At 36.9% G+C, this 11,107-nt stretch overlaps 1 protein-coding gene across 2 annotated transcripts in view; it reads left to right on the top strand.

The window, feature by feature from the left end:
* Positions 1 to 11,107, top strand: part of lamb2 (laminin, beta 2 (laminin S)) — a 39,778-nt gene that overhangs the window by 18,841 nt on the left and 9,830 nt on the right. For both annotated transcript variants that reach the window (XM_081387661.1, XM_081387660.1), the window contains exons 5-19: positions 1,005 to 1,078; positions 1,168 to 1,356; positions 1,436 to 1,499; positions 3,529 to 3,731; positions 4,215 to 4,335; positions 4,428 to 4,616; positions 4,697 to 4,876; positions 6,425 to 6,537; positions 7,001 to 7,080; positions 7,254 to 7,389; positions 9,073 to 9,231; positions 9,337 to 9,464; positions 9,850 to 9,979; positions 10,076 to 10,268; positions 10,361 to 10,504. In XM_081387661.1, coding sequence (XP_081243787.1) covers positions 1,005 to 1,078; positions 1,168 to 1,356; positions 1,436 to 1,499; positions 3,529 to 3,731; positions 4,215 to 4,335; positions 4,428 to 4,616; positions 4,697 to 4,876; positions 6,425 to 6,537; positions 7,001 to 7,080; positions 7,254 to 7,389; positions 9,073 to 9,231; positions 9,337 to 9,464; positions 9,850 to 9,979; positions 10,076 to 10,268; positions 10,361 to 10,504 — 2,103 coding nt within the window. The remainder of the gene's footprint in view (positions 1 to 1,004; positions 1,079 to 1,167; positions 1,357 to 1,435; positions 1,500 to 3,528; positions 3,732 to 4,214; positions 4,336 to 4,427; positions 4,617 to 4,696; positions 4,877 to 6,424; positions 6,538 to 7,000; positions 7,081 to 7,253; positions 7,390 to 9,072; positions 9,232 to 9,336; positions 9,465 to 9,849; positions 9,980 to 10,075; positions 10,269 to 10,360; positions 10,505 to 11,107) is intronic.

Genomic DNA, 11,107 nt, shown 5'->3' with positions numbered 1-11,107 from the left:
AGCTCTGCAGAATACAGACCGCCTGTCACTCCAGATGAATAATGAACTGTCGAAGTAGGAACTGAACAGAAAAAAAGTAGATTGTTAAACCATCTCATCTATTTCTAGCTCTGCTCAGTCACTAGGACACTGTGTAACGTGCATATTGTTGTTCATTGTTATTCTGAGTCAGAGCCTTATTACATTTCCAGATAAAGTGTTTGAGGAAGGAAAATGTGAGAACTCTTGCACTGCAGCACCGGTGTTGTTGAAACAATTTCAGATGTACTCTGTATTAATAACACCGGCAGTCTGCTAGCAAAGATAAGTTTAAATAAAAACAAAGAGATTTTTTTTTATTACAGAATGTTTTAGAAGTCAAATAGGAATCAGGATCTGTTTGTAGTCATTAAAGTGATTCAAATGTTGAACCAACATATAGAGCAAAATCTTCCTCAGCGACACTAATATGGACATTTTTATATCCTATGGTCTTTGAGTTATATTAAAACTTACACATTTCTGTCAGTAACCTTTATATTTTGTTATATGGGTCACATTGACACAAGGTAAATTTATCAAAATATGCTTATTGTGCATCATTTCCAATCAATCTGCAATTTAGGTAAATAATGCAAAAAGCATTTCATTTTATTTAGTATACATATAATGATAGCAATAAAAGTATCATTTAGAAATTTGGCCATTTTATTTAAATAATAGATTAATTGATTTTAATATTATTAGATTATTTATTCGATTATTTAGCCTATGTAAACTGCTTAGTAGACAAATTTAAAAAACTAATAAGTGTGAAAAAAGTGTTTTAAGACAGAATATTTTCCTCAGGGTCAAAAGTGGTTATATTTGATAAGGATAAAATAGTAATGAAGGAGTATTTGTTTTCATTTTGTTCTTTACACAACATCTTATTACAGTAGAGGGAACTTTTGTGTAATTGTTGAAATAGTCATTGTTGACGCCTTGGATCATTAATGTGAACATGAACTCTTTTCTCTTCTCAGGGAAGTCTGGCGTTTACCTTCAGCTGGACCTGGAGGCAGAGTTTCACTTTACTCATCTCATCATGACATTTAAGGTAAGATTGTTTTTTTTGTTTAAGAAATAACCTTCACCCTTGAAACACTCCAAAACTGACCTCATACTGTCAATTGTTTTTGTACACAGACTTTCCGTCCAGCAGCCATGTTGATTGAGCGATCTGCAGATTTTGGCCGAACCTGGCAGGTGTACCGTTACTTCGCCTCCGACTGTGAGTCCAACTTCCCGGGAATTTCCCAGGGTCCTCTTCGTAAGGTTGATGATGTTATCTGCGAATCCAGATATTCTGACATCGAGCCGTCGACAGAAGGAGAGGTGAGAGTTATTCATTTGGAATACTTTGCATCATTTCATTTGTTTGTAATTTCTTTGCTGAACTGCACTCTTCTCTCAGGTGATTTACCGTGTTCTTGACCCTGCTATTCGGATCGAAGACCCTTACAGCCCTAACATTCAGAGTAAGTGAACCTTAACAATCCTATCCTCCAACTGGACGCAGTTTTTTTGCACTGAAATGGTTTTGCTCTGTTGTCCATGGCACAGGTCAGTTCTGCTGTCCATGCTACCTCTTTATTAAATGGCAGATGGAGGAAATGTAAAATGGAAAAAGCAGCTGATTTCTTCCCCTCAGGCTGTTGTTCCTGTACTTTCACTGTCATTCCCCAGGAACAACATGAACAAGCTACTCCTTCTTATAACAGAGAAGTGCAATATGTCTCTTAACTTTACACTGGTAACAGCCAGATCTTTTTAAAGACTTATTTCCTCTGATATGTAAAATAGCATTTATTGTAGGTGTTATTTTGTCCTAATATATTAAAATTATGTAATTGGTATCTAATTTATATACATTTTCAAATGTTCTAATTTCTGTATATTTAGATAAAATGTATATAAAAATAAATGTATGTGTTACATTCTGTTTATTATTATATATTACCAGTATTGGGGATAAAGTTACTTTTTAAAAATAACATTACAATATTACGTTACTCTCTGAAAAAGTAACTAATTGCATTACTTACGGTAGTTACTTTATATGGAAAGTAATACGTTAGTTTTTCCTCACCTGGGCTGGGCTTACTTGATTGTTTTTAATAACAAAAAAAACTTACTTCAGCAATAAAAAAAGTAAAATACAAAATTAACATATTTAATTATTGCAGGTTTGTGTAATATTCTGAGTTTGCATTTCAACATTAAAAAGGACACGGCACGACATTAAAAAGTTACCATAGTAAAAGCAAAAACATTAAAACTTCCATAGTAAACTAAAAACATTTAATATTGAGTTAATACATAAAATACAAACCCAACAGATTCTCACCTGTTAAAGGTTATCCCATTTCTCCTGGAATTTAAATATTGGCGGATTCACAACCAGAAGCTGCGCAATGTTGTGGCATCATTGATTCTCACTGTGAGTGATAACACACGCCAATGTGTCTGGAGCGGTCAAATGTGGCATCTACATATATCTATGAACATAGAAAGTAACAAGACACAAAGCTAACAGTAACTAAACACAGGAAGAGAACACAGAAACAATAGAAACCGAAAAACTTCAAAATAAGAGTTCAGCACAAGACAGGGGAACATAGGCTGGGATCATGACAAGATGAAATGTCTTCAGTTTTTTTGTTGGATGGTCAAATAATATTGGATGACCTCATTGGCCTAGCACAAGTGTGTTGAAGTAGTAGTATAGAATTATCTGATGATGAACTTGCCTGTTCAGCTGGTCAGTGTATTATACCCATACTGCTGTGAGTCATGCACAGTGTGAGTGTGTATAAATTGATCTCACACTCTCTGTGTGGCTCTCACTTTCTGTTATGCTGAACATCTAGAGCATGACTGGAACAAACAGCATGTGCACAGTAGCTGGATTCTCTGATGTTGAGATATGCGCGTCTCACACACTCCACGATTTTCTCTCCAACTCTTTTCCTTATAAATCACACAAGTTCCACTTCATTGAGTGTCTCTGAAGCGTAACAGCAGCCTATCCACCACACTCCTGCTAAAGGCCTCCACGCTCAGCTGACTGTGACCTCCCACTGAGAAGCAGGCCATTGGCTCAGGGGAGAAGGGGTCAGAGGTCATTGGTTAACAGGGTTTAGGGATTTTTTACAGTGGTTGGAGAATGTTCTCATAATTGGGTGGTCGTGATTGTATGCTTGATGATCATTTGGTGTGATTTATGATCAGTGTTCACCAGGGCTGCAGTGATTTCCATTTCAATACATTTAAAAATGTAATTTATTCCTGTGATGGCAAAGCTTTCAGCATCATTACCCCAGTCTTCAGAGTCACATGATCCTTCAGAAATCATTGTAATATGTTGATTTAGAAACATTTGCTGCTCAATAAATGTTTCTTATCATTATTAATGCTGAAAACAGTTGTGCTGCTTAATACGTTTGTGGAAACCATGATTTTTATATGCCACTATCCTCCACTAACCCCAATGTCTTCATTTTGCAGACCAGCTGAAGATCACTAACCTCCGTCTGAACTTCACCAAGCTGCACACTCTGGGTGATAATCTGCTGGACTCACGGCCTGAGATCAGAGAGAAATACTACTATGCCATGTATGAGCTGGTTGTCAGGGGAAACTGCTTCTGCTATGGCCACGCCTCCGAGTGTGCTCCTATCGACGGCATCAGGGATGACATTGAGGGCATGGTGAGTTACCAAACTGTAGCTAGATGTACATGCTCATTTCGCTTATTTAGACTACCTTTGCTGCCGTAAAATAGCAGGACACGAAAGTTGCAATAGTGTTTTCTAACTATTGTGATGTATATATGTGTATATATAATGTATATCCAAGTGAGACAGCTTCTCACACAAGAAAAAATGTAGGGTGGGACTTGATTTTGTCCATCGGAAAATTTAGTCGATGGTTGTGTTGTATCCATTTTCATACTGTACATTAAAATGTTGTAATGGCTAAATTCACTTGTAGCATTTAAAATGGTTTAGTTTTTAATGTTTAATTTATATATTGGTAATTTAGACAAAGTAGTATAGAATTATGGACCATTTAGTTATCAACCATGATATGAAAAAAATTATCGGCTTATTGTAATGAGAGACAAACATTAAGTTGCCAGAGAGGTTAATGCTACTACAATATGAGGTGAAGTTTGGCGTTTCCATCTCTAGGTACACGGGAGGTGCGTGTGCAAACACAACACGAATGGACTGAACTGTGAACAGTGTGATGACTTCTATAATGACCTGCCCTGGAGACCAGCTGAGGGCCGAAACACTAACGCCTGCAAGAGTAATTATCAATAACCATAACAATATTGCTCATGCAGTGCATACAGGCATAGGTTTCTGATTCCACAGTTAACACTTTCCTCTTTTGCCCAGAATGCAACTGTAACGGTCACTCCAACAAGTGTCATTTTGACATGGCGGTGTATCTGGCTACTGGGAACGCCAGTGGAGGCGTGTGTGACAACTGTCTCCACAACACCATGGGCCGCAACTGTGAGACCTGTAAACCTTTTTACTATCAGGATCCAGCTAGAGACATCAGAGACCCTAGGGTTTGCGTGGGTAGGTGTGAGATAAATGCTAAACATATACGTTTATGCATTGTACTGTGTAGGTTTCCTTATGTCTATTCTCTCTGGCAGCCTGCGATTGTGACCCAGATGGTTCTCTGAACGGTGGCATTTGTGATGGGCATGATGACCCCTCTTCACGCATGATTGCTGGGCAGTGCCGTTGTAAAGACAACGTTGAAGGTCCGCGCTGTGATAAATGCAAGCCTGGTTTCTTTGGGCTCAATGCTAGCGACCCTCGTGGCTGCCAACGTAAGTACAAGCCGATACCAATCAGCTGATAAATATATTTCATGTTATATCCAATAAATATCCGATATTAAAAATATTTACTATAGCCAATATAACAACACTACTGTACAAAATTTGGTCTCTGTAAGATGTTTCTGAAAGAAGTCTCTTATGCTCACCAAGGCTGCATTTATTTGATCAAAAATACAGGAAAAACTTATATTTTGTGAAATATTTTTACAATTTAAAATAACTGTTTTCTATTTGAGTATATTTTCAAATGTAATTTATTCCTATAATGGAAAAGCTGAATTTTCAGCGTCATTACTCCAGTCTTCAGTGTCACATGATCCTTTAAAAATCATTCTAATATGTTGATTTAGAAACATTTCTTATTATCATCAATGCTGAAAACAGTTGTGCTGTATGGAAGCTTGTTTCCGCCACAAAATAAAAAAAATAAAAGATAATTGCGACTTTTTATCTCACAATTGTGAGTTTACATCTCGCAATTCTGACTTTATTTCTCAGAATTGCGAGATATAAAGTCAGAATTGCGTGAAATAAAGTCAGAATTCTGAGATATAAAGTCAGAATTGCGAGATATAAAGTCGCAATTGCGTCTTATAAAGTCAGAATTCTGACTTTTTTTCTCGCAATTGCGACTTTATATCACGCAATTCTGACTTTATATCTCAGAATTCTGACTTTATATCACGCAATTCTGACTTTATAACACATAATTGCGAGTTTATATCTCGCAATTCTGACATCTTTTCTCAGAATTGTGAGATATAAAGTCCAATTCTAAGGGGGAAAAAAAGACGGACTTTTTTTTTTTTTTTACCTCAGAATAGTTTATATCTCACAATTCTGACTTTATAACACGCAATTGCGACTTTATATCATGCAATTCTGACTTTATATCTCCCAATTGCGTGATATAAAGTCAGAATTCTGAGATATAAAGTCAAAATTCTGAGATATAAAGTCAGAATTGCGTGATATAAAGTCGCAATTGCGAGAAAAAAAGTCAGAATTCTGACTTTATAACACGCAATTCTGACTTTATATCTCAGAATTCTGACTTTATAACACGCAATTGCGACTTTAAAACACGCAATTCTGACTTTATATCTCGCAATTCTGAGAAATAAAGTCAGAATTGCGAGATGTAAACTCGCAATTGTGAGATAAAAAGTCGCAATTATCTTTTTTTTTTTTTTTATTTTGTGGCGGAAACAAGCTTCCATAGTGCTGCTTATTATTTTTGTGGAAACCATAATACATTTTTCTTCAGGATTCTTTGATTATTAGAGATAGAAATCTTTTGTAACATTATAAATGACTTCTACCACTTTTGATCAATTTAATACATCCTTGCTTCAAATTAAAAGTGATAATTATTATTTTTTTTTTAAATCTTACTGTCTCAAAACTTTTAAATGCCTTAAGAAAGGAATTAAATGCCTCAGCACTTTTAAACCACCACCTATTTGATGAAGATTTTTCTGATATATTTTACTCTTGATTCACATTCATTGTCTTTCTCTCACTGGTCTGCTTTAGCATGTAAATGTGACCCCAGGGGTACAGTGTCCGGTAGCTCCCAGTGTGACCCTGTTAGTGGAGACTGCTTCTGTAAACGCCTGGTCACTGGACACAGCTGCAACCAATGTCTGGTAAGCAGAGCAGAAAAACAAGCTTGCCTTTTTTAGCCGTTTATGATTCCCCATACACCTCTCTGAGAACATTTGGGTTATCATTCACCAGTAAGCACGGCATGCTTACTTGTACCTTGTATCCTCTCTACTGGATGGGAACATGAACTGAGAATGTTTGCTCAACACTGTTTCTGCATTTAGCCCAGGGCCTTATGGCAGATGGTGTAGGTTTGCATACAGCTTAAAATGGAATGAAAGGAAGAACAGTGTCCTGAAATTAGACCAGCTATAAATGCATTTAGTATTAGAGTGAAAACTGTATTTGGAAATGGTAAGTTGTTAGCACGGCATGGTATATATCAAAGTATCACGGTGTTCCATCAGCATACCATGCCATGGTTCTGTCACAGTATTTTGTATTGTACCTGTAGCCAACAATCTGAATATTAAATATAATATTGGTGTTTTTATTCTCCTACAGCCTGAGCACTGGGCCCTGAGTCACGATGCCAATGGCTGCAGAGGGTGTGACTGTGATGTGGGTGGAGCTACAGACAACCAGTCAGTATTGTTCAGTTTATGAGGATTCAGACAGTTTTTATACATACATACATACATACATACATACATACATACATACATACATACATACATACATACATACAATACAAAATAAATACATACAATTTAATTGACATAATAATGATGTACTTTGTGTAATTAACTGTCTTCAGGTGCTCAATGGAAACAGGGCAGTGTCACTGTCGGAGTCACATGATTGGACGCCAGTGTAACCAGGTGGAGTCTGGGTATTTCTTCATGGCCCTCGACCACTACATTTATGAGGCTGAAAATGCCAAACTGGGTCAAGTAAGTACAGAACTGGGAAAAACTAGATGTACCGCATGGTGGTACAAAATATGACCGCCGCTCAGGCCTGCACTGGCTTTCCACAAAAAGAAATGACGTGGAGCAATTTGGCTGTATTGCGTGTTTATGTATATACCTAAAAAAAGTAGTAGTATGTGCATGTCTGTCTGTGTGTGTGTGTATGTGTGTGTGTTTGTGTATGTGTGTGTCTGTCTGTCTGTGTGTGTGTGTCTGTGCGTGTATGTATGCGTGCGTACATGTGTGTGCGCGTGTGTGTGTGTTTGTGTGTGTGTCTGTGCATGTGGATTTGTATGTGTGTGTGTGTATGGGTGTGTGTCTGTGCGTGTGGATGTCAGTGTGTGTGCATGCTTGCGTTTGTTTGTATTCCTGCATGTGTGTGTGTGACAGTTAGGGTTGCCAACTTCAGAAAAGGAAAATGCGGGACAATCGTGGTTATTTATAGGAAAATGAGGGACACTCAAAATATTTGTACTGTATCACACAGTGTATGTCATTTCAGTGTCTGCAGTTAAGTTTGTGTTTAAAAGGTTATCAGACATAAACACATTTGTATTGCTTAACCTATTATGTATTTAATTCTAAAAATAATTTTAATGTCATACATGAAAAAAGTCACATTACAAACAAACCATAGTTCAAAATAACAGCATTTATCTAAAATAGAAAGCTTTTTTAACATTATACACTAGGCTTACAGTTCAAAAGTTTGGGGTTAGTAAGATTATTTTTTGGGAAAAAAAATAAAGAAAGTAATTGCCTACTTTTATTCAGCAAGGATGCATTACATTAATCAAAAGTGACAGTTAAGATAATGTTACAAAAGCTTTCTATGTACTTTCTAAAAGCTTTAAAACATTAATAATAATCAGAAATGTTTTTTGAGCATATTATTCCCTCAGGTAGATTACATGTTTTCTTGCGTGGCTGGATGTTAGACTCATGAACAAAAATCACGTTGTTTGCATTCGCCAAAATTGATTAGCCGAAATCAAAACGTGGACAGTGAAAGGAAATTACCGTTAGCGCGAGACGAGTCCGGCTTGAAGCGGAAGCGACCAAACGGCAGAGGATGTTCGCAAATCAAACAATGATTTGTCTCAAAACAGTGATTAAAAAAAGCTGTGATTGGATGATGACAGGTGTCGGTGATCATTCCCAAGTGTCGTGGTCAGCACTGCTGCTGTTGCTGTTGTATCAGTCAGTGGTTTATCAGCTTGTCAAAAAACGGGACACGGGAGGTCACGCAAGGGACAGTCATAATAAGCAACGTGATACTCAAGCAACGGACCAATTATTTTTAATTAAACATAACAGGTGCATGCCAAGTGGCAAAAAGAAAGTAATATAGATATATTCTAAAGATATTATGATCAAATATTTCTTGGGGATGATGTACTTAAATAAAATTTCTGGCCGATTTCAGTACTTACATAATATGAATAAATATTAAAATAAAAATTATTAAATATGATAAAAATATAAACATTTTATAAATAAATAATAATTCCACACAATTTTGTCTAAATAAAATAAACGTAAAACACTAAACTAAAACCAATTGTTTAAAATGCAAGTGACATCACAACATTACATTGTACAGTAGAAATAAATGTTAATTTTGAGAATTTCTAAAGATTACATTAAACAGTTTATATTTTATAGGGCTCTGCGTTTGAGGAGAGGGAGTACCAGCCGGGCCGTCCCGTCTTGTGGACAGGCACCGGGTTTGCACGGGCTCCTGAAGGTGGTACGCTGGAGTTCGCCATTAACAACATTCCATATTCTATGGAATATGACATCCTCATTCGCTATGAGCTTCAGGTAAACTGTACACTTAGACAATACATGTCCCCCCATTGGCTTCATTGGCATACTCAGAGAAGAAGTGTGTTATAGGTATACTCATATGCGTTTCTGTTTTTAAAGATGCCACGGGACTGGGAGGAGGTCCGTGTAATGGTGATTAGACCAGGCCCCATTCCTACCAGCAGTCCATGTGGAAACACCATCCCTGCAGATGATCTGTTAACCTTATCGCTCCCCTCTAGTGCCAGGTCTGTGAAACACACGTATGAATGTTTAAAGGGAAGATTCACCTAAAAAGGATCTTCTTTCATTATTTACTCACCCTCATGTTGTTGTTTCGTTCTTCTGTGGAACACAAAAGATGATATTTTGAAGTGTTTCAACTGTTTTTGTCCATACAATGAAAGTCAATGGGTTTCAAAACAACATAGGACCATTGAGACATTTTTAAAAAAATCTTCCTTTTTGTTCCAAAGAAGAAATAGTCATACAGGTATGGAGTGACATGAGGGTGAGAACATATAAAAAAAAAAAAAAAAATTCAAGTAGGCTTATGTTTTCCTTCACTTCTGTATACCAAAATCTTCTCAGAAAGTCATTTTTACTTATAATATTTCTGTTGTATTGCTGCAGGTTTGTGGTTCTGCCTCAGCCAGTGTGTTTGGAGGGAGGAGTGAGTTACAAACTGCGTGTGGAGTTCATCCGATACGCTGACAGGAACAGCATCCTTACCTCCACTAATGCCTTTGTACTTGTTGACTCTGTAAGCATAAATCTGTGATTTTATTCAACTTTTATCAAGTCTTCTTCATGTTCTGTCTCATTTTGATTGGTTCCATTCTTCCCCTCACCTCCCTAGATTGCCCTTCTCCCTCGTTACTCTTCTCTAGAGATGTTTACCGCGGGAGACCCTGCCTCCGTTGCACGGAAGCAGAGCTATGAGCGTTACCGCTGCCACGAGACTGCCAAGAGTGTGTCCCGCCCACAGATGAGTGAAGTGTGTGCTAAACTCATCACCAGCATGTCTGCCCTCATTAACAACGGCGCACTGCGTGAGTGTCAACAATGAATTTAGGGGTTGCGATGTGAATATTGGGGTTTGTTTGTACTTGTTATTATTAAGACGAGTACTTTCCTCCCGCAGCTTGTGAGTGTGATCCTCAGGGTTCGCTTAGCTCAGAGTGTGATGTCCGTGGGGGTCAGTGCCGCTGCAGGCCCAACATATCAGGCCGGCGCTGTGATAAATGTGCAGCAGGGGCTTATGGATTTGGCCCTTCCGGGTGCAAACGTAAGAGACATATGGTACACTTCCATTCAAAAGTTTTAGATTTGTTCTTTATTTTAAAAGAAGTCTCTTCTGGTCACCAAGGCTGCATTTATATAATCCAAAATACAGCAAAAACAGTAATATTGTGAAATATTTTTACAGTTTAAAATAACTGTTCTATTTGAATATATTTTAAAATGCAATTTATTCCTGTGATGTAAAGCTGAATTTTCAGCATCATTACTCCAGTCTTCAGTGTCACATGATCCTTCAGAAATCATTCTAACATGCTGATTTTCTGCTCAAGAAACATTTCTTAGTTGTGAAAAAAAAAAAAAAAAAAAAAAATAATAATTCACAGTATTACTGTTTTTGCTGTATTTTGGATCAAATAAAAGCAGCATTGGTTAGCAGAAGAGACTTCTTTTAAAAACATGAATAAATCTTACTAATCTAAAATGTTTCAACGGTAGTGTACATCAATAAAATTTTGCATTTTTGTTTTGTTTTCTTTGTTTTTTCTTTCCTTCTTTTACATTTGTATTTGTTTTTCTTTAGCTGTTTTTTGTTGTTATTGTAGTTTTCTTATTTTGTTTTTGTTCCTTTATTTGTTTCGTTTTTTTG

This window comes from Scardinius erythrophthalmus (assembly GCF_964197995.2).
Source record: "Scardinius erythrophthalmus genome assembly, chromosome: 15".
Taxonomy (NCBI): domain Eukaryota; kingdom Metazoa; phylum Chordata; class Actinopteri; order Cypriniformes; family Leuciscidae; genus Scardinius; species Scardinius erythrophthalmus.
Note: the sequence above shows the minus strand (reverse complement) of the source record. Positions and strands in the feature narration are given on the sequence as shown.